The sequence below is a fragment of the Chelonia mydas genome, chromosome 12 (genome assembly GCF_015237465.2).
Source record: "Chelonia mydas isolate rCheMyd1 chromosome 12, rCheMyd1.pri.v2, whole genome shotgun sequence".
NCBI classification, from domain to species: domain Eukaryota; kingdom Metazoa; phylum Chordata; order Testudines; family Cheloniidae; genus Chelonia; species Chelonia mydas.
The window spans coordinates 18,242,050-18,266,242 of NC_051252.2; the positions used below are offsets into that span (position 1 = coordinate 18,242,050).

Genomic DNA, 24,193 nt, shown 5'->3' on the forward strand with positions numbered 1-24,193 from the left:
ATATTCATGCTCCATGGTCTTACAGCTCATTCTGCCAGGTCTAAGGAAGTATCAGTGGTATGCCTCTGTAATGTTTCTATCTTGTAAGTCTGCAAGATAGCTATCTGGAGTTCTGTACACATATTTACATGCTCAACTCAATTTAGCATCTCGATCTCATGGTAACTTTCATAGGGCAGTTATATAATCCTCATTTCAATATGTAAAATAGGGATAATTTTACTTTTGAGTACTTGGAAATGTATGGGACAAATGTGCTAAAAGTGACATTCTTGAAGAATTGTGAACTATGTGAATTCAGACTTGCCTTGTGCAAGAAGCCAAGAGCAGCTATCTGTTGTAATGACGTAACTTGAGTACTGTTTTATTTTTTTACCCATGTAGGTGTCTATATATTTTGCATGTCTGTCTATCCAGTGCTCCACTCACAGCACAGATCACTTCAAAAATGAAATGCATTGTTTGTAGAGATGGACTGCTGTAAAAACTAGTCATTCTCAAAGGCAATCTATGAGGACAATAAAAAACAAGGAGTACTTGTGGCACCTTAGAGACTAACGAATTTATTTGGGCATAAGCTTTCTTGGGCTAAAACCCACTTCATCAGATGCATGCAGTGGAAAATGCAGTAGGAAGAGATATAGATAGATAGATAGATATACACACACAGAGAACATGAAAAAATGGGTGTTGCCATACCAACTGTAATGAGACTAATCAATTTAGGTGGGCTATTATCAGCAGGAGAAAAAAACCTTTTGTAGTGATAATCAGGTGGCCGATTTCAAACAGTTGACAAGAAGGTGTGAGTAATAGTAGGGGAAAAATTAGCATGGAGAAATAGTTTTTACTTTGTGTAATGACCCATCCACTCCCAATCTTCATTCAAGCCTAAGTTAATGGTGTCTAGTTTGTAAATTAATTCCACTTGTGCAGTTTCTCGTTGGAGTCTGGTTTTGAAGTTTTTTTGTTGGAGAATTGCCAGTTTTAGGTCTGAAATTGAGTGACCAGGGAGGTTGAAGTGTTCTCTGACTGGTTTTTGAATGTTATAATTCTTAATGTCTGATTTGTGTCCATTTATTCTTTTGCGTAGAGATTGTCTGGTTTGGCCAATGAGGACAATGTCAATTACTCTTTTTTCCTTCTGTTGAAATGTATTTTTACATTTAAGATTTGAAATGGGAACTTTTCTGCATAATGGATCAAAATTAAAATTTCTTTAACAAAGAGAAATGCACTTGCAGCTTCAAACAAAAGTCAAACTAGATGACATGTTGACAAGATTAAGTATTTCAAAAATTCTAATTGTTCTTGACACTTGTCTAATCTTTATATTTTATCAAGATTTATACAGGCTATTCTGTATGCACAGTTAATTTAATGTTCTTCTAGAAGAACATTTGGTTTTGCAAATATTAATGAGCTGATAAAGTTGTTTTTTCTCTTTTTTTGGCAGATGGGGATGGGCAAACTGAGCATTTACTGCCAGCCTGTGCTGATGTAACTTGTCAAAAAAGTGCCATCTACTTATCTAAACCAGGATTGAATCAGGTATCCTGAGCTTCCATTTGCAGAGACAAAGTTGAATACCATGTTTAATGTAGGGAATAAGAAAAACAACCCAGAAGAACTCCAAAACAAATTTCCTGCAACATTAGCTTGTAATGAAGGGAAGAAATGTTTTTTCTTTAATAATTGTTTAGAAGTTGTGTTCTTGATAGAATACAATCTATAGATCTTTAAACGGAGAAGAAAAACTATTTACCAAGGACATCTTTATTTCTTAGTGAAAAGAAAAAATACTTGAAAAAAATATTATTGATACCATTAATAAAATGATGAGGCCTTCTGCATGTACTTCTCCATGGGTAGATGGGGCAATTAACAAAGCTTTTGTCTTATAATGGCCCACTTAATTTATGTTAGTCCTCCTGGATGGGCTGGGGGGTGGGGGGAACGATTCCTGTGTCTGGGTTCACAACATCAGAACAAACGTTTTCAAAGTTATAAAGCAAAACTTACATATTTCCTTTTGCATGGAATACAGACATTACAAGTGAGATTAATGAATGCAGCAACTTACAAAATTTCAGTCTAAATACATTCTTATAAGACTAATACCTATTTTGTACAAAACTAACATACAGGGGAGCTCGTTTGGTTTCTATCTATGAGTCTGTCACTTCTTAGCTAATGCCTAGAGCCTTGGCCAGAGGTGGCACTTGGTTTACCTGTATCATACCACCCACTCAAAATGATGCCTGAAATGAGCAATGTAGTAGCATTGGTGCCTTTTAAAGACCAGTTTTTGGTTGAAAAATTGGAAAATTCAGGCTGCATTCATCAAATGAGTATTTAATCACCTATGCTCATTAAATAAATGAGTTGTTTTAATGTAAAATATTCATTAGCATAGACTATATAGAAAAGAATGAAATATTTGAGGTATCCTGTTTAAATAAACTGTTTTTAAAGGATATGTCAATTTTTACATTTATCACAAGTAGCAAAATATTTGGGGCTAAATTTTCACAATGTTTTGCACCCTTTACACATCTGAACAATGGCTTTTAATCATAGACGTGCATTTTTACACTGATGCACCCCCTGCAATTCTGCAATAACATTTTTGAGATGGGGTGACCAACTCTGTGCCTAAGTCCCATTATCAAAAGTGATTTGGGCTCTTAGGAGCCAAAGTCTTACTGAAAGTCAAGGAGATTTAGGGTCCTAAGTCACTTTTGGAATTGGGATTTAGGTGCCAAAGTATAGCTGTTTGGAAAATGTGCGTTTGTTGAACCTGAAATTTCTTACACAAGCCAGTCGGGTTCAACAAACTTTCCTGGTTCCCTGGCAGCTCAACAGGGGATCCTGGCCAAGTGAACTGCCCTGGAGACGCGGACCCAGGCTTCCAGGGTTTGCAGTTCTGGACTAGCCCCGCCCCATGCCAGGGCTTTTGTGCAGGCCAGACCCTGATAATTCCAGAAACCCTAGGAGACCTGGCTCTTGGAACCTAGATGCCTGTCTCTATGGTGCCTGGAAGCAGGGAGCCTAGAAACCTGGGGGACACTCAGAGCTTCCAGGATTAGTATCATGGATCTGGGAGTCTGGAGGTCCTGAGATGGGTTTCCAGGGCCAGGGACCCCAAGGCTTCCAGTCTCCTGGACCAGCTGGCTTGCTGTGTTGTTTGCCTAGGTAGCTAATAGCAGTGGTCAAACTGGCAAGAATGTCAATTTCGGTCAGCAGCTCCTACCCTGGGGAATATATTTTGGTCCAGAAACACTGTTTCCAAAATGAATTTTTGAAGCGATTCCAGGTCATGAAAATTTTCAAATATTTCGTTGAGTTCTAAAACAGATCAACCAACCGACAAACTCAAATTTCTTACAAAACAGAAATCCCGTGTTTCAGTAGCTCTTAAGTCACAAAGACACCTTTTGAAATTGTACCCTAGGTGAGTTTTATTTTTTAATTATGTAAAGTGGTCGTGAAAACTGGGATAACAAAAAAAATGTGGTTGGAATTTTTATTATTTTCAAATCTTTCTGTTCAGTTTTGTCATCTAGCTTAGATATTTTGCCATTAATAGTTGCTCACAAATAGGAAAACAGAGCATCCCTTATAAGTAAATCCATTTTCTTTCTTAGAATAAACAACTGTCCTGTTTACTCCTTTAAAATATATATATACACACTTAGAGTTTGAGAGTTAAATTTTATGCATTGCCTAGAATAAATTAAACTAAAGCATGAAAATACATTGTATAAAATACAGGACTGAAAATGTTTGAATGTATAATTGTTTTAGGACAGTATGGTGCCAATGATGCCATATGATGGAAATTAACAAAGGAATTGAAGAAATAAGTCTCTTTTATTATCTGTCTCATAATATTTTGTGTTTTATTTTGTTTTTAAGGCATACTCATTCCTCTTTGGAGGCCTTCTGTTTTTTTTCTACATTGTAAATAGAAATCATAGAATCGGAAGATTTTCAGTAGCACTGTAATGTCCTCATTACATCCATCAATCTGCATGTCAGTTTTACAGTAATAAAATAATCACCAAAACCCCTTAGACCATTTTCTGCTAAAATAGCAAATAATGAGACTAATGATAATCTGCATGTCATCGCTGGCAGAAGAAAACAATAGGCTAATTTTATTGACTCATATAAAAGTATTTTAAATGTTTTCAGTAATTTAGAATATATGCACCCCATGGAAGCAGAGCCTGCAGTTTATAAGGCTACTGTTTATGAAGTAATATTCCTGTGAGGGTGAAAACAGAATAATAATTCATATTTCCTCCCAGCAATTTCTTTTCAATGAGGTGCTATAATGAGTATAAATGGGTTAGTTTCTCTAAAATCACTTCAGATATGTGAAAATGTATATGATAGGTCTTTCACAGGTATGGAAACTTGTGTTTTGGCCATAAAGGTTGTATGAGTGAATGATGCCATGTGAAGTAAAACTTGTATTCATTGTTCTGACTCGACCAGTGGTTTTTTAAGTTACTATTTTGCACCATAGTACCTGGATATTTTCTGTCTGACAAATTAATGTTCGGGAATCTGTTATTCCTTTGGTGTACGCATGTAATTCCCTTAAGATTGACACCTTCTGTTTCTCATTTTCAGATTCATTGTCCTAGACTTTTCAAAAGTCGATCTGCTTACAATAACCAAGAAATATTTATCAAAACAAATGGGTATATGGATGCAAAACAATTTTTGAAAAACAGAACAGAGGAATCTACTTATTGATTTCTGTTTTGATGACCCTTTTATTTAGGCAATCATAAATAGTTTTGTATATCTTCATGATAGCGCAAATTTGGCAAATAGCATGTGCAAACATTTTGTATTCAGAAACAATAACAAAACAGTATTTCAGACCATGGGTCTAATCCTTGAGCCTTTCCTTGAGTTGTGCTCGTGGCAAGACAAAAACATCTGTCCCATTTATGCTTCCTCCCAGTCTTAGAACTCATTTGGCTCCAGTGCAAATTTGAAAAACTTTAGGACTGCTGAAATTTGTGTCTGTCTGACTACAGTCCCAAGGAAGCATTCCAGCATCCAGGGATAAGCGGCATGCAACAGAACTCCTGTTACACTTCCTTCTCTCAGCCACACTTCGAGCACAATCTCTACAGCAGTGGTCACCAACCTGTCAATCGCAAACGACTGGTCAATCCTGGAGCCTCTGCCAGTCGATCGCAATCTCTTGGCTGCTAAAAGTCCGGCGGCTCAGTGGAACTCAGGCAGGCTGTCTGTCTGCCCTGGCCCCACGCCACTTTGCGTGCTGCCCCCGCCCCCAGCACCATCCCCGCAGCTCCCACTGGGCAGGAACCTGCCAATGGGAGCTGCAGGGGCGGCACTTGTGGGCACGGGCAGCGCACGGAGACCCGTTGCCCCCTCTCCTCCAGGGCCGCAGAGACGTGCCAGCAGCCAGCTGTTTCTGGGAGCGGCATGGGGTCAGGGCAGGCAGGCAGAGTCTGCACTTCACACCCCACTCCTGCACCCCAGCCCGGAGCCCCCTCCTGCACCCAAACTCCCTTCTAGAGCCCTCACCCCCTCCTGCACCCCAATCCCCTGCACCAGCCCGGAGCCCCCTCCTGCAGTAAACTCCCTCCCAGAGCCCACATTCCTCTCCTGCACCCCAAACTCTGCAGCCTGGAGCCCACTCCTGTACTCAAACGCCCTCCTGGAGCTTTCACTCCTGCACCCCAACCCCCTGCCCCAGGCTCAGCCAATGCACACCCCACAGCTGAGAATGTTACACTGACTTGTGATAATCCCTAAATGATTTTGTATTTATAAACCACAAATGATACCAATAAACAGTAAAACTCATGAAATGTCCAGTGAATTCTGTGAGATTAGGTGCAGTGTGACCATATGACCCATGCACCCAAACTCTTCTTCCCAGAGCGGCACCCCTCACTCCTGCACCCCAACCCCCTGCCCCAGGCTCAGCCTGGAGCCCCCTCTCACACTCAGAACCCTTCGTCCCCAGCCCAGAGCCTGCACCGTCTCCCACATCCCAGTCCCCTGCCCCAGTCCGGTGAAAGGAGTGAGGGTGGGGGAGAGCAAGCGATGAAGGGAGGGAGGAATGGAGTGAGTGGTATGGGGCCTCGGGGAAGGGGCGGGGTAGATCCTGTGTTGATCTTACATTCAAAAAGTGATCTTGTGCGTAAAAAGGTTGGAGACCTCTGGTCTACAGCATGCGCTGAAAGAGTGAAGCGATGATGAGTCAACTATACTGTACAGGCTTTATAGTATCTGGGATTCCCCAACACTAGGGCAATTTTCAATTGATAAGACCAGTCCCTTTGAGTTTCTGGGATGTTGTAAAAGGGCAAAGTGGGGGACCAGGTTCTGGCCCTATATTTTAAGAGCAACAATCTAATTGATGGCCTTCAGCCATACTGCTCTTTTGTGTACTTATCTCATCCTGATTTACCAGATTAGGAAAGTCAGGATGAGAGATCTTTAAGAAACATCTACGGGCTACAGGAAGTGGTGCTAAAGCTCCCTTAGGGTGGTATTCTTCTGTTCTGCTGGAAGTGCTATCTTTCAAGTGAAGTGTAAAATGACTTATGAAGATTAAAGATCCCATGGAACTTTTCACTAGAGTATGGTTGTTTACCATGCTGACTTGGTTTCATATCAGATAGTGGAATTATATTTCTTCTTCGAGTACTTGCCCACGTCAATTCCATTCGGTTTGTGCGCGCTCATGTGCACAGTAATCGGAAATTTTTTGCCTTAGTGGTATCTGTAGGGTCAGCTGTGGTGCCCCCTTGAGTGCTGCGGTTATGCTTTGGCATATTAGGTGCCATCGGCCCTACACCCTCTCAGTTCCTTCTTACTATCCATGATGGTTGGTAGGAGCACCTTGTCTTGCATTGCAAGTGCGTTAGCAGTTCTTACAGCCCATTGTTCTGTCTCCTTTTTATTTAGTTTAGTTAGACCATTACGTTAAGTATTAGTGTAGTTTAGTAGTTAGAGTCCCGGCCGGGACTTCATCTCGGAGTGGGGCATGCCCCGTTCCCCAGGCTTTAAGTCATGCTCATCGTGTAGCAGGTTGATGTCCATTAGGCGACCCCCTGATAGCTTTTTAAAGTGTTTGGGGGAGTCCCATAGAAAAGACAAGTGCAGGATCTGCAAAAGCTTTCGCCCTCAAACTGAAAAGGAGCGGGATATCTGCTTGAGGGCCCTCCTCATGGAGGATGCACTTCTTCCTGCCTCAGAGCCCTCCCCAGTGGACTCTATGCCTAGCAAGGGCGGTTGCCTCTGCGGTGGCCATGAGGCACAGCTCCTGGCTATAGTCCTCTGCGCTGTCCCAGGAGATGCAGACCACTCTGCAGGACCTCCAGTTTGAGGGAACAGGGCTCTTCTTTGAGTTAACTAATGTATGGCTCCATGGCCTTAAAGACTCCCATGCCACCTTCAACAAGCTAGGAAACTGTTCTGTCCTCCACCTCCTCTGCCGAAATCCTAGTATGTCCCCCGAACAAGCACCTACAGGAAAAAGGACAGAGACAAGGGGTTTAAGCGGCAGCACCCTTCGTCTTCCCGTTCCTCTGCCCAGTCTGGTCCTTCCAGAAGCCAAGGTAGCCAGAAGCAGGCATTTTGAGGGTGTGCCGAGGATGGCGCCCCAGTCACTTTCCAGGATCCACCTTACTCTTTCCTCAGCCGCCTGCGCCCCTTCCTGTCAGCCTGGTCGCTGCTGACCTCGGACCATTGGATGCTTGACATAATATTTTCAGGCTACATCCTGCAGTGCGGCCTGGCCCCAGGCGCAGCACAGACAGCAAGGCCCAGACCCAGGTGAGGCCGGGGTGCCCCCCCCGGCCTGATCCCTGCCCCGGCCTGGGCCAGCTGGGGCCAAGGAAGGGGCACCTATCCTGCAGCTCTAGCCCCGGAGCTAACATGGCGGGGAGAGGTGCCTCTCCTCCCCAGCCCAGGTGCTGCTGCAGGGAGAAAGAACTGGGGGGAGTCCTCTCCCTGCCATATCCCCAGAGCACCCTCCTCACCCCAAACTCTTCATCCCTGGCCCCACCCCAGAGCCCAGCCAGAATCCTCACACCCCTGTACCCCAACCCTCTGCCCGAGCCCTGAGCCCCTCATCCCCGGCCCCACGCCAGAGCCTGCACCCCCAGCCGGAGCCTTCACACCCCTACAAGCCAACCCTCTTCCCTAGCCCTAAGCCCTCTGCCAAACTCCAAAACCCTCGGCCCCACGCTTATCATATGAATTTTGTTATGTGCACCAATATGGAGGTGATGTCACACATCACTTCCATATTGGTGCACATAACAAAATTCATTCCGCACATACACTGCTCTGAACCGCCCTGTACAGTCTTTTACAAGGACAAGGTCCAGCTGCAGCCACCCTGGCCTTCCTGCCCAAGGTGGTCTCATAGTTTCATACTGGCCAAGACATTTATTCACGTGTCTTTTTTCCAAAGCCACATAGGTCAGAGGAGGCGAATTGGCTGTATTCCCTAGGCATCAGAGGGGCGCTAGCCTTCTACATTGAAAGGACCAAGCCATTCCGCAAATCAGCGTAATTATTCGTTGCGATGGCCAGCAGGATGAAAGGTCGTCCAGTGTGCACTCAAAGAATTTCTTCTTGAATCACTGCCTGCATTTACTGGGTCAGGCAAAGGTGCCACCTCCAGCAATCGTAATCGCCCATTGAACAAAGGTGCAAGCCTCTTTGCAGCTTCCCTAGCCCAAGTGCTGATCCAGGACATCTGTAGGGTGGCCACCTGATCGTCCATCCATACATTCACGTCCCATTACGCATTTACCCAGCATGCCTGGGACAATGCTGGCTTTGATAGAGCAATGTTACAAGCTGCAAGACTGTGAACTACAAGCCCACTTCTGAGGATACTGCTTGTGAGTCACGTAGAATGGAATCAATACGAGCAAGCACTCAAACATGAAAAAATGGTTACCTACCTTTTCGTAACTGTTCTTCGAGATGTTTTGCTCATGTCCATTCCATTACCCACCCACCTGCTCCTCTGTTGGAGTTGCCGGCAAGAAGAAACTGAGAGGGCGTAGGGCCGGTCGCGCCTAATATACCAGTGCATAAGTGCGTCACTCAAGGGGCGCCACAGCCAAACCTATGGATACCGCTAAGGCAAAAAATCTCCGATGATTGTGCACGTGGGCGCTCACACACCTAGATGGCACACACCTACCTCATAGGGCTGAACAGCTACCTTGTTCCACTACAGAGGCAGATAAAGTAATCCCTATGTATTAATTACCTCCGTCACAGGAATGTTCAGAGTTTTGAATTCCTTGGTGAAAAGAGCTGCAGAACAGTAGTAGATGTGAAATGATGATCTCTTTAATAGCATCAGATACTTTTAGCAAATAAAACGTACACCTCTAACTCCAGTTATTCGTTGCTTTTTCAGTGGATACCAGTGTTGCAGGACTTCAGAAATAAGGATGCACTCTGGGGTTTTGTGCCGTATGAAAACAATCAATCCTCAGTTCCAATTACTCTTCACATTGGAGATTATAATATGGATGGCTATCCAGATGCTCTTGCCATACTAAGGAATACTTCTGGAAGGTACAGTATGTATGAAGCTAAAAGTAAAAATACTATCAAAACATATATCCAAATATCAGTTCATGCAATTTTAAGAATTACACCATTGATTAGAATAATGTGTATGAAATTTTTAGTGTTAGATTACCTCACTCTTCTTCATAAAATGAATAGTTAATTTTATATTTACTAAGCATTTTCCTTCTTAAAAGGTTTACATTTTGCATGAAAATTGTAAAATACATCATAGCATAGGGCCAGATTGTGGCTCAACATGCCCAGCTGCACAGGGAAGTTAAGAGGGGAAAAGGGACTTCTTGCTTCAATGTTCTAGATCACCAGGAGATCTTGTATTTCGGAGAAGCAATTGATTTAGAGGCATCTGTTATATTGCCAATAGTTGTGTATGTTCCAAGCTTAATTAAAGTTAATAGAGGGGCTCTCAAATGCAATACAATTATTTTTTGTTTAATAGGGAAGATAATTCTGTGTAGGGGGTAACTGGGAAACTCTGGGACTGTGAATTTATTTATTTATTTATTTGTGAATATCTACAAGTTTTTTCTTGAACTTGCACTGCTTCAGTCTGATGAATTGCTCACAGTGGAGTCTCCTTCACCTGCCTTATCCTCAGTTCTCAGTGAGCACCTGAACAATGATTTAAATAGGAGTTCACTGTCCATTATGACTTGTGGAAAGCTCAGCTCATTTTCCAGTCTCCAAAGTTCAGCAGTCTGGTTTCTTTCTGCCATTTGTTTCTGTTAGTGCTGAGGTTTGATGTCTTTGTCCTTGTTGTGTATATTGAATCCATCTCACAACCCAGTAATTTCCCTTTCTTTCATCTTTTCTTTCTCTCCAAGACACTTACAGTTAGATTTAGATAAGGTGAATCTTCGCTATCTTATTTTTCCCATGTTCCCTTCCTTTCCATATTTTCTTTTACTCCCTTCTCTGTTCCTCAGTCACTTTTGTCGTTTTTCTCTGTTTTCTTTCTCCTTTCAATCTCTGCCCCATTTGTTCTTTAATCCCAAATATGGCTTCTTTCCTCTTTCCTTCGCCCCAACTCCCTTTCTCCATTTACTCTTCCCCGAAGGAGTGCTACAGGCATCATAATGGAGAAGTTACTTTTTCTGATGTCAGCACATAGCTCTTAGTCCCCATACTGGGGGAGTGGAGGTGAGTTTCCTACACAAAATTCATAGATTCATAGATATTTAGGTCAGAAGGGACCATTATGATCATCTAGTCTGACCTCCTGCACAACGCAGGCCGCAGAATTTCACCCACCACTCTTACAAAAAAAAAACCCTCACGCCTATATCTGTGCTATTGAAGTCCTCAAATCGTAGTTTAAAGACTTCAAGGAGCAGAGAATCCTCCAGCAAGTGACCCATGCCCCATGCTACAGAGGAAGGCGAAAAACCTCCAGGGCCTCTTTCAATCTGCCCTGGAGGAAAATTTCTTCCCGACCCCAAATATGGCGATCAGCTAAACCCTGAGCATATGGGCAAGATTCATCAGCCTTCACCCAGCGCTACCTTTCCATTCAGGTAGTCAGTGTGCGCCTCCCCCGTAGGCAGCTACTTCACCCACAAGCAGTTGTTGACCCATTTAATTTTAATGCAGAAAACTATAAGTACATTTTATTGCGGTTGTCACACACTTCTCTGCTCAGTATCTCCAGTTCTTTGTCACAATAATGCTGTCCCAATATGATCCACACATAGTAGTATGAAGAGTAGTATTATTTAGAAGAGCCCGTTTCTCTGGATTTTAATAGCCTGCACCAGCTGAAGAAATCAGAGCACATAGTACTCCAGAAGACATTATGCCCAGTCACTTATGTTCTAATGCAAATGTTGTACTTAGTACATATATACTTCTTGCATATATGTGCTTTAGGATTTAATAGTAAGTTTTAAAACATAAAACACATCATTTTATCTAATTACTGTGTGTTATCACACAATAAAAAGGTTAGAGAGAAACAGGAAGCAAAATCAATTCCACACACTCAGTAGCTCTTTACAGCATATAAAGTAGGTTCAGGTATACAGCCAGAAAGAGACCCCCAAATGCTCCATTCACACAGACAACTCTGTTAGTTTCCATTATCCTCCTACAGTCCATCTCTTCAAGCTCTTCAAACAGGTGATATAAAAATCCTTCTTTCCCGAACTGCTTTCCCAGTACATCCACTGTCATCATTTTCTAAAATGTGTCTGTAATATCACACACACTCTGTTGCTTAGTTCTCTGTGCTATCATAGTACCAGAAAAGAAAAAAGCATCTCAAAGTCCCTGTAATACTTTCAAAAATCCCTACAATCCACATTTTAAAAGTTCCATAAACTCAGATTACTGAGATGGTCATGAAATCTAATCCATATTAAAAGGAATTTTTAAAATGCATGTGATTGAAGGTCTATCATGTAAAACTATATTTAGTATCCTGTCAGCCTGCTGTAAGGACCAGTAGGATACTAGTATTTGCAAGTAGTGCAAATTTTAAAAATCCACCCATTTTATTGTCCAACACATTCAAAAGTAGTACCCACCAATAATAATTTCAAAGGGTGCTCAATTATAATAATAATTATAGGTGGATTTGGTAGCGTGGCTTCCTGACTCTTCCATTTTAAGACCTTGTTTTAAGTAGAGCTATGTGAATAATCATTTTTCTGCTTGCTGTCCTTACCAAAAGTTGCGGGGGGGCATGAGGGGAGTGGAGAGATTCATTTCTGGTCAAACCAAATGTTTTGGTTCACCAAAACTGAAACATTTCATTTCTTTTTTTGAGATTTACTTTTTATTAAAAACAAAATGAAGTACATTTCAAAATGAAAAGTCATTTCATCTTAAAAAAGTAAATGTTTAATTTCAAAAATGTCAAGAACACATTGCAAATTTTACTGAAACAGTTCAGTGAATTGGGCATGGATTTGCTTAATGTTTGCTTAATGATTTTAGACCCACATCCATATCTTTTTTGGCAAAAAAAAGTTTCCCTGGAAAATTTTCGTTCAACTCTACTTTTCAATTGCTTATAACTTTGCTGACTTTAAAGCATTTGTATGTAAATTTTACATGCCATGCCAGGAAAATTCCATGTCTGCCTCAGGCTGATTTCCCCTGCCCAGCTAAAATGGTTCAGCCATTTCTGGGAACATTAGTGAAAAGTACATTGTTTTATTTACCCATTTGGGAAAAAAAAAAACCCCTTCCAAAGAACTCTCATTGATGCCAATTGATCAGGATTATTATGACTTATTATGGTGCCCAAAAGCATGCTAGGTGCATTGCAAGACAAATTGAAAGAAAATATCCGTATTAGGAAGAGCTTATGGTCTAATTTTTGACATGATGCAAGGTAGGATAGGGTTAAACAGTGGGGAAGAATAAGGTTAGAAGATCAGGCCCTTAGACCATGACTCAAATAGTGCTGCTGCTCTTCCATTATATTAACTTATGTATAATTACATTTTCAAGTACATTTTATAAGCATAGGGCAACTAAAATATTGTAAAGACATAATTTGCATGCAATATTTTCATATGGCTGGCTAGAATTAATTTTACCTTCATGCCATAGTGTAATATGCTGTAGCGTAATATAGCATTTGTTACTGTGTAATGCAAATCGGTAGGTGAAGTTAATTAAAATATAGCAACATATTTTTCCTGCAGAGGAAAGGTAATACTCATTTCCTTACCACAGATCCCCTGAGGCTCTGTTGAAAAGGCAGTATTGACATCCAATCTCCAGTGGCAACAGACTTGCAGGGAAGACATTTTCTCCCTTATTAGGCTTTTTATTTTCAGCGAAGATAAAAATGAATCTGAAATCTATGGAAAAAATACATTGGTTTTTATTTATTACGGACATTTTTATATCTTCTTAGTAACCGTATTTCTTTTGTATTGCAATATAATTAGGGCTGTCAAGTGATTAAACAAATTAATCACGATTAATCGCACTGTTAATAATAAAATATCATTTATTTAAATATTTTGGGATGTTTTCTACATTTTCAAATATATTGATTTCAGTTACGACACACAATACAAAGTGTGCAGTGCTCACTTTATATTTATTTTTGATTACAAGTATTTGCACTGTAAAAAAAACAAAAGGAATAATATTTTTCAATTCACCTAATAGAAATAATGCAACCTTTTGATCGTGAAAGTCGAACTTACAAATGTAGAATTATGTACAAAAAAACCTGCGTTCAAAAATTTAACCATGTAAAATTTTAGAGCCTGCAAGTCCACTCAGTCCTACTTCTTGTTCAGCCAATCGCTCAGACAAACAAGTTTGTTTACGTTTGCAGGAGATAATGCTGCCCGTTTCTTGTTTACAATGTTACCTGAAAGTGAGAACAGGCGTTCTCATGGCACTGTTGTAGCCGGCATTGCAAGATATTTACGTTCCAGATGTGCTAAAGATTCATATGTCCCTTCATGCTTCAGCCACTATTCCAGGGGACATGTGTCCATGCCGATGAGGGGTTCTGTTCGATAACAATCCAAAGCAGTGCAGACCAACGCATTTTCATTTTCATTATCTGAATCAGATGCCACCAGCACAAGGTTGATATTCTTTTTTGGTGGTTCAGGTTCTGTAGTTTCCACATCAGAGTGTTGCTCTTTTAAGACTTCTGAAAACATGCTCCACACCTCATCGCTCTCAGATTTTGGAAGGCACTTCAGATTCTTAAACCTTGGATCGACTGCTGTAGCTATCTTTAGAAATCTCACATTGGTACCTTCTTTGCGTTTTGTCAAATCTGCAGTGATGGTGTTGTTAAAATGAACATCATGTGCTGAGTCATCATCCGAGACTGCTATAACATGAAATATATGGCAGAATGCACGTAAAACAGAGCAGGGGACATACAATTCTCCCCCCAAGGAGTTCAGTCACAGATTTAATTAACACATTTTTTTTAATGAGCGTCATCAGCATGGAAGCAAGTCCTCTGGAATGGTGGCCAAACATGAAGGGGCATACAAATGTTTATTGTATCTGGCACGTAAATACCTTGCAATGCAGCTACAAAAATGCCATGCAAATGCCTGTTCTGACTTTCTGGTGACATTGTAAATAAGAAGAAATGTAAATGTAAACAAACATATTTGTCTTAGCAATTGGCTGAACAAGAAGTAGGACTGAGTAGACTTGTAGGCGCTGAAGTTTTACATTGTTTTGTTTATGAGTACAGTTATATAACAAAAAAGAAATCTACAGCACTTTCACGACAAAGAGATTGCACTATAGTACTTGTATGAGGTGAACTAAAAATACTATTTCTTTTGTTTATCATTTTTACAGTGCAAATATTTATAATAAAAAATAATATACACTTTGATTTCAGTTACAACACAGAATACAATATACATGATGTAGAAAAACATCCAAAATATGTAATAAATTTCAATTGGTATTCTGTTGTTTAACAGTGCGATTAAAACTGCGATTAATCACAATTTTTTTAAGCACGATTAATTTTTTTAGTTAATCGCATGAGTTAATTGCGATTAATCAACAGCCCTAAATATAATTAATCAGAGGTTGTTCTTTGAAGGCACCCCTAATGTTGAGCAGCCCTTGAAAAGCTATCTCTATTGTGGTGCACAAGAGATCTCACACGAGGGTAATGTCATCACCCTAGACTACGTAAAGGACCACCTCTCCCAAATACCTCAGTTCCTTTGCTGCAGCTGCACAACATAAACTGAACTCTCCTTCATGTCCTTATGCTAGAATTTCCCTTCCTCTAGCTTAATGATTTCTTGTAAATATAATAGTGTCTGATAGTTGAGTGTAGATAGTCATCCTTCATTCCACAATACTGAAAGGTGAACTGTCAGGCTGGAAGGAGGTTACTAGTGGAGTTCTTCAGGAGTCGGTCTTGGGACCAATTTATTTAACATTTTTATTACTGACCTTGGCACAAAAAATAGGAGTGTTCTAATGAAATTTGTGGATGACACAAAGATAGGAGGTATTGCCAATGCAGAGGAGGACCAGAACATCATTCAAAAAGACTTGGATGACCTTGAAAACTGGAGTAATATAAATGGAATGAAATTTAATAGTACAGAGTGCAAGGTCATGCAGTTAGGGACTTACAACAAGAATTTTTGCTATAAGCTGGGGACATATCAGTTGGAAATGAAAGAGGATGAGAAAAACCTGGGTGTACTGGTTGATCACAGGATGACTGAGCCGCCAGTGTGATGCAGCCATAGAAAAAGGCTAATGCAGTCCTAGGATGTATCAGGCGATGTATTTCCATTAGAGCCAGGTAAGTGTTGTTACTATTATACCAGGCACTAGTGAGACCTCATCTGGAATACTATGTGCAGTTCTGGTTTCCCATGTTTAAGAAAGATGATTTCAAACTGGAACAGGAGCAGGGAAGGGCTACTAGAAAGGTCAGAGGAATGGAAAGCCTACCTTAGGAGAGGAGACCCCAAGAGCTTGGCTTGTTTAGCCAGTCCAAAAGAAAGCTAAGGGGAGATATGATTGCTCTCTGTAAATACATCGGAGGAATAAATACCAAGGAGGGAGAGGAGTTATTTAAGTTAAGCGCCAGTGCGGACACAAGAGCAAATGGATATAAACTGGACATCAATAAATTTAGGCTTGAAATTAGACAAAGGTTTCTTACCATCAGAGGAGTGAAGTTCTGGACCAGCCTTCCCAGGGGAGTAGTGAGGGCAAAAATCCTAACTGGCTTCAAGACTGAGCTTGATAAGTTTATGGAGGGGATGGTATGATGAGACTTCCTACAATATGATCTGCAGCTGCTAGCAGCAAGTATCTCCACTGGCTGGTGATGGGATACCAGATGGGGACCGCTCTGAGTTACTACAGAGAATTCTTTCCCAGGTCTCTGGCTAATGGGTCTTGCTCACTTGCTCAGGGTCTAACTGATTTGCCATATTTGGGGTTGGGAAAGAATTTTTCCCCAGGTCAGATTGGGGGAGACCCTGTGGGTTTTTCGTCTTCCTCCACAGCATGGGGCACGTGTCACTTGCAGGTTTAAACTGGAGTAAATGATGGATTCTCTGTAGTCTTTAAATTATGAAGTCTTTAAATTATGATTTGAGAACTTCAGTAACTCAGCCAGAGGTTAGGGGTCTATTACAGGAGTGGGTGGGTGAGGCTCTGTGATCTGCAATGTGCAGGAAGTCAGACTAGATGATCATGATGGTCCCTTCTGACCGTCAAGTCTATGAATCTATGACCCTTTGGCCCTGAGACCTGGACCATATTGGGCAGTCAGCCTTGTAAGGGCTTGAAGAGTTGGTACTCCTGTCCAGCAGTCATACTATAGACCAATGCCCACATATGGTGCCTCTGACCTCAGAGCAAAACCCACTCAGTAACGCTGTGTACAGTTTGCTGAACCGTCATTCCCCACACTAGAAAGGAGAGAAACTTCAGGCTCACCTGGCTTCTCAGTGCCAATAGCCTGATACTCCATGCCTGTCAGGAGTACTAAGACCAGCTTCTGTGCTAAGAGTTTCTAACACAGGACTCAAGACACACTGCCTCTTCAGCCTCCATACTGTGTTTTACCACAGGCCTTAGACCAGCATCTGCTTAGCCCGCTACTGTGAGTGAATCCCTCACTTAACACAGCCTGACACAGCTAAGTTAAAAGCAGTCTTAAAGATCAAACCAACACTGCCTATTAAAGCCTCCTCAATAGCCTTTGTGATAACCTCAGGAAGCACCCCCTTGGTGCCTACTCCTCATTTGGCACTGTTGTCATTGCCATACCAATCCTCTGGTACCAATACCTCTCTGGTTGCATCAATTTTAGGTGCAGACACCCGTCATATCTCCCAACAAGATGGACATGAGCTGAAGGAAAAGAGAAAGTGCTGCCTTTCTCATCCTTCACTGAGTTCCTTGTGGTTGCTGCACTCCTCAGATGTCAAGGAATCTTTGTCTACCCCAACCTTGTTGAGTGGCTCTTAAGCGCCATCTCTCAGCAGGACCTCACCTCTGTGATCCAATACACGTGCAGACTCTTTTAGTATTTGGGACTGGTAATCAACTGGCAGAAATCCTCCTTTCATCCCACACAAAGAATCACCTTCATTGGAGCAGCCCTAGATTCAAACCAGAGCTTTTTCATCCAAAAGAGAAAGTTTTTGTTGTTTTTTTCCCCAAAATAAGAAATTTTCCAATAACTTTCTGGAAACAATTTGTAGAGCCAACACAATTTCCCCTAAGACTAGTAGGTCTGATGGCCTCATCAACCTATGTCACTCCCTTTGCTTATCTGAACATGAGACCTCTGAAGCATTAGGTTACAGGTCTCTCCCTACACACTGGATAGTCATAGCTCTTTGCCAAGACTTCTAAGTACACAGCCTACAGAACACTTAGGAATCCAATCTCCATCTCAACATACTTGGTCTAGAGGCAGTGTGGTTGGGCCTCATAGCCTTTCATCTATGTCTGCAGCATCGTTTAATATAGGTGCTTACAGACGACACTATGCATCCAAAATCAAATCCACCCATTAAGTCTTCATCTTCCAAGGAAGGAAAACACGAAAGTAAAATTGCTCAGCTGTGGTCTCAGGAGCAACCTAAGTGGTCCCTGAAACCAGCAGTTGCCAGTGAACTATTTTACAGTTGGGGCTAACCCTGTAATAGACCTCTTCATATCTGAACAAAACACCAAATACCAAGTGTGCTGCACAAGAAGGCCAAAAGATCTTTCTCTGGTGGATTTCTGCTGGACCAGAGCTAACATCTTATATATACCTTCCCTCCCGTTCCCCTCATACTCAGGGTCATAAGGAAGATTAGGTTGGATGGAGCAAACACTTTACTAATAGCCCCAATATGGCGGTGTCAGCACAGTATCCAGATCTCTAATAGCTGATGAGTGAATCAGTGTGTATGCTGCCTTTGTCTCCAGACTTCGTCTCAGTGGAAAGGAAGGATTCTGCGTCCCAACCCAGAGGCTCTCCGTCTTGCAGCGTAAAGGACGATTTGCTCACTTATGTAGATAGTTTCTGCTCTGGAGGGTTTAAGCCTTCCTCTTACAAATCAGGAAGGCGTCCACCCTAAAATATTGTAAACAAAAGTATAAACTATTTACTATCTAGGCAAGTGGTAAAGGGCTCACTCTGTCTTGAGCTGTGGTCTCTACAGTCCTAGAGTAGCTTGTACACCTTAAGACTCAGGACTTAGCCTTTATGAAGGTTTATATGTCAAAAATATTTGCTCATCACAATTATGTTAAGGACAAATCTATCTTCTCTCACCCTGGTGATGCAGCAGGAGAGTGGTGGAAGGGATGTATATAAACTCTAGGATGATCAAGACCTTATTCCCTGTGGACTAGGAAAAGGTTACTTACAAGGTAATTGGAGCACCTGGAGCCAATTAAGGCCCCACCCAAGACCTAATAAAAAATTTTGCCTGGAAAAGACTCAAGCTCTTTAGAAAAAGTAATGGATCATTTTTTAGCATATGAGGAGAGATGCAAGAGAACACATTACCAGAAATTTTCATACTATGTTGGAAGAATGTTTAGGACATTGCTACATCTTAGCTAAACAACCAGTATCTGATGGCTTCACGACCCACTCCACGAGAGCATTCGTGGCATCAATTGCCGTTTCCCATATCAGAGAGATATAAAGCAGCAACTTGGAGTTCAGTGCACACTTTTACCAGATATTACTCCTTGAATTTAGCATTGTGCTACAACACCCTGTTTGGGAGAGTGGTGTTGTGTACCTGGTGGAGCACTGCTTGCGAATCTCCTACAAGCAGAAATGCACAGAGACTGTCAAAGAACAGAGAGTACTTATCAGTAACTGTTCCTCTTCAAGAATAGCATCTGTGCATATATGTTACCTGCCCATCTTTCCCTCTGCTTCAGAGTTATGTATAAATTATCAGGACTCTGTGGTTAGAGAAGAGAAACCAAGGTGGTTGGGAGCACACTTCCTTATATACGTCAGGACAGTGTTGCCGTCATATGAAATCTCCTCTGCACTTCCCAAGCAAGAGTGTTTTTTAAACCAGTTCCGCAGCTTGACACCAGGGCATATAATCTCACAAGTGTGAATGCACAGAGGCAACTCTCAGCTACTGGTAAGTAACTTGTTTTTACTCATATTAACTAATAAGGTTAGTTTTCTGTAATACTCATTGTTTGAGGGAGTGATGGACATCTTTTTTTTTTTTCCAGTAAAATGCCAGTTTCCCCTGAATAGTTGAGAAAAAAAGTCTTTCAGAGATCAAAAAGAATCTTTACCACCATTAATTGTTCTGAGAAAATCTTTACACCTGCTTAAATGTAAATGAGTAACCTTTAATCCACGTTTTCTGTGTGAATCGGTGAAATCCTGCGTATTTAACTTATTAACATATAAAATGCTTCTTTAATGGATAGAGGCCCTTAGCAACCAAACCAATTTATATTTGCAATTCACTGAAGTCTGTTCAGTCTTTAATCAATCTCCTGAGGCAATTATTTTTTCCTTTGAAGTTGCTACCTGGAATGGAATTTTGCCATGCAGTTGTTTCCCCTGAAAAATGGTTATTGAATCAGTCTGTAATACACAATTTATAATTAAATGTAATAAAATCATTATTGAATACTAAGCATTTTGCTTTGCAGCTCTAACAGAAATTGAGAATAAATATATTAGTTATAAATGAACTATTCCTTGAAAAATGGTTTGTAAGATACTAGGGTTTTATTGTTTTAAATATCTTCATTATATTATTACTTGTGTACGCATAGTTCATCCTTCTTAGTTCTAAAGGTGTATTTTGCATATAAAGAGAAATATTAATTAGTCTAATGAGTTTCCTGCAGCGTGAGTCAATAGTAAATCATTGTACAATGCCAACATTTCAGTATCACAGTGGAGCACATACAGGCCAAAAGTTCTTTTAAAAGAACTGTTATGAACAATCTTATATTCCCTATAGTAGCATTCTGGCACTTCCTCTCCTTTTGGGATCCAAGTAATATCCCATGCCATCTGTCAGAGGGGCCTCAGCCCACAAATGTGTGTGTAGTGAAGTGGACTACATACTCTAATCAGGATTTAATATCAAGTTGCTGTTGTTTTTTAAAGGCTCAGTTGTATAATATGTCAGAGTTGCTCACAGAATGGTCAAATACTCCATTATAATGTAAAGCACTGACAAGTCTCCTTTTGAAACAAATGGGAAACTCACAGGCTCCCACGCCTGTCTTGCCAATCAGTGCTCCTTTTCTGTTACCCACATTGTACCACACAAGAAGGAAGCCTTTTTCTTTCAAATGTCATTTGAAACAAAATCATAAAATATGGAAGAATGATTGAAGTATTTTTTTAAATTTTTATATTTATCCAATCCTGCAGTACTGAAGAGAAATGTTTTATTTCCGATAGCTCAGAAAAGTTAGGCTGTAAAGGAAGAACGCTTATGAATTAGAGCCCTAAATAAATGTAATAGAAAGAATTCCAATTAAATTATCTCTTTTAGTGTGGCAGTTACCTAAGTTGTCATTGGCTTGTACTGCTTGTTTTTCATATAGTACCTTTAAAAAGTCAATGGTTGTAATGGAAAATGCAACACTGGTTCTTCAAACATTTGTTTAATTTTTCTGAACATATTTCCAAAATGTCAGTGCCATGTTTTTGAAATTTCATTGCACCTATTTTAAGATTTTGAGTCAATACAAAATCATTCTGTTGGGGAGTTCTATTCAAGTGTTGTATCTGCTACAGATCCATAAATGCTATATATTTTCCTTCCTTTAGTGTTACTGACCTTAATCTAATTTTTTATCCATACATATTACAAACCACAGTATTATTGTTACTCTGGCCACATCCAGTGTTTGAACCTATATTATCCTTGGGCATCAACATGTGTAGGCTGAAACACAGGTAATGAATGGTGTGCCATGCTTGTAGCAGGCTGTCAAGAATAGATCTCCTCCCTAAGAGGAAATGGTGCTTGAAATTTAAAATCTTGCTATCTCTTTATCCCATAGTTCCCATTGTGTGACACTCAGGGTCCAGCTCTGCATTAGGGCTCAGTGATGCTGTACTGTCTCTTCTACTCTCTTCACATAGGCTTTCTATGTAGAAAGACAAGACATGAGTAAAGGGAAAACATCTCAATAAAAACATTGTTCCAGGCAGACCTTTCTGCATGTGAGCATTTTGCCTTCCAAAGCTTAAATAAAATGTTAAGCAAATTAAATTTTTAAAAATTTAATCTCATAAACATTACACATTTTGTGTAGGATAGAGGTGGCTTAATTGTTATCAAACCATTCTAGAGATAAAGGGCCTATAACTCCTGACACTGCATCTGTATTGCTTCTAAACAAAAGACTGGTGGTCCAGAATACACAACACAACATGGATTGAGTTTCTTCTTCTTAGTTTATTACTTCGTGGATTATATAGATTTTAGTAAACCATAGCAAATTCTGGACAGTCACTAGCACCTGAATGCTAGTGCAAGTGGTGGGTCACTTGGGAACTCTGTTTACATAGTTCATAACTTCTTCCCTCAGGACAGCATAAAAGTATTACAATGTGTAAATCTGGATGTTGGTCTCTCCAGACAAATAAATCATTCTGTTAAGTAACGTTACATAGGAACTGTTACAACAAAGGCATATATCTACTACCACTTTCAGTGTAACTGAAAGGAGAGCAGTGTTAATCAAATATTTTTTATGAAATGATACTGTAAGAAGGTAGATATTTTGATAAATGTGTAGCATTTGATTATTTTAAACCATATTAATTTGATTACAATTTAGTCACCCCAGGAATTGCTGAAAATAATTTTATTTGCTTCTGAGGGTGGGTTTGTTTGTTTCCTGCTTACATGGGTCCATGCACTTAGGTCACTGGTTGGTTATATCTCACCTGTGATATATTTCAACAGATATTTTTTTTCTTTTTCTTGAGGGGGGTGGGGCAGCAGCACCACCCTCCAGGGCCAGCCGCACTGGCCGCTGCTTGGGCGGTCCCTGGGGCCAGCTGCACTGGGACAGCGGCAGGTGTGTCTGGCTGCAGGGCCACCCAAGCAGCTGGCTGTGGAGCTGCTCCAGCTGCGGCCGTTGTGGCTGTCCCCGGGGCCACCTGACCCCTGGCCTCTGAGCCAGCTGTTTGGATGGCCCTGGGGTCAGCCACACTGGCCGCTGTGAAAGTCATGGAGGTTGCAGAAAGTCACAGAATATGAAGTCCGCGACCTCAATGACAGACACGGAGGCCTAACTATAGGGTGTTCGAGGATTACATTAATAGGGAGCTGATCAATTTCCCAGTCACTCTGATATTTATAATGTTATCATTAGAGAGTTCTTGTTAAAGTAATCTGTCCCCACTGTGTAAAAATAAATTTACAGATAAAAATGTCTCTTGTTCTACGTGTGTGCCTCCACAAAGCCAGAGGACTTGCAGTTAGGAATTATTAAGGAGTAAGAATGTAAATAATATAGCCTGTGAGGAAGAGAGATTATTCTGTGCTCAAAATTCTTAATTTAAAGATGCAGATAATAGTGCCTTTTTAATCCTTCGGGCAACGTGGTGTCACATCTCAAGAGGCAAAATTCATCCCCAATTAAAAAAAAATTAACATCCATGGATATCGGTGGAAATTTACCCAGCGGTTCATCTTCTGGATTTCTAGAGAAGCGGGGGCGGGGAGGTTTCAGAGGAAGGTGACAAAAATTGCTAGGGATGTGGGAAAACTTTTGTATCATGAGAGATTGAAAAAAATGGGACTGTTTATGTTAGAATGGAGTTCAATAAAAGGAACTTAATATAGGTATTAAAAATGGAAGGATATTAAGAAAGTAGATCAAGAGCTTCTGATTTCTCTGATCCTAACGTAAGAACAAGGGATCAGTCAATGAAATTGCTTGGCAGCAAATTCAGAACTGATAAAGGAAGCATTGTTTTCACATTGCATAATTCAACTGTGGAAATCATTGCTGTAGGATGTCATTGGGCCAAGAATTAGGCCGGATTCAACTTGGGATTGGACATTTATATGGATAACAAGACTATCCAGAGACATTATAGTTTTGGGGGGACAGATATAAAACCTCATGCTTCAGGACTTAAACCAATCTCTAACTGTTATTAGGACTTAGAATGAGACTTCCATTGGCAGCTGATTACTCCACATCTGTCTGCTGGAGGGACTTCTTGCAACCTTCTCTGAAGCTTGGAGATGGGATGCTGGACTAGATTGACCAATATGGCAATTGCTGTCTTTCTATGAAAGAAAAAATAAATGTACCAACAAAAGAAACTTCCTTCTTCTGAGAGGCAGGAAGTGTCTTATGCTATTACAAACAATTCAATACTTAAGCAGTCATTAAAGGTAGACTTTGCTGGATCTTTTAATAGGGATGTACTTCATATCAGAGAGAATGTAAGAACAAAGATACAGGGCAAGGATAAGTAGCGTCAGAAATTAGTTTTGTGACATTCGAATTTCAGTTTAGAAGTGATCCTCTTGCTAGTATTGAAAATCCTGAACAGTAACTCTGTCCCAGAATCCTCCCCTTCCTCAACCATCAGGTGTCTGTTGCA

The 24,193-nt window shown here is 40.8% G+C and overlaps 1 protein-coding gene across 4 annotated transcripts in view; it reads left to right on the forward strand.

Annotated features, from left to right (window-relative positions):
- The window catches only part of ITFG1 (integrin alpha FG-GAP repeat containing 1), a 208,605-nt gene that overhangs the window by 88,605 nt on the left and 95,807 nt on the right, over positions 1–24,193 (forward strand). For all 4 annotated transcript variants that reach the window (XR_005222226.2, XR_005222227.2, XM_037877753.2 and 1 more), the window contains exons 9-10: positions 1,457–1,551; positions 9,446–9,606. Coding sequence is in view for 2 of the 4 variants with exons in the window: in XM_037877753.2 (XP_037733681.2) it covers positions 1,457–1,551; positions 9,446–9,606 (256 nt within the window). In the remaining 2 variants the exon portion in view is untranslated. The remainder of the gene's footprint in view (positions 1–1,456; positions 1,552–9,445; positions 9,607–24,193) is intronic.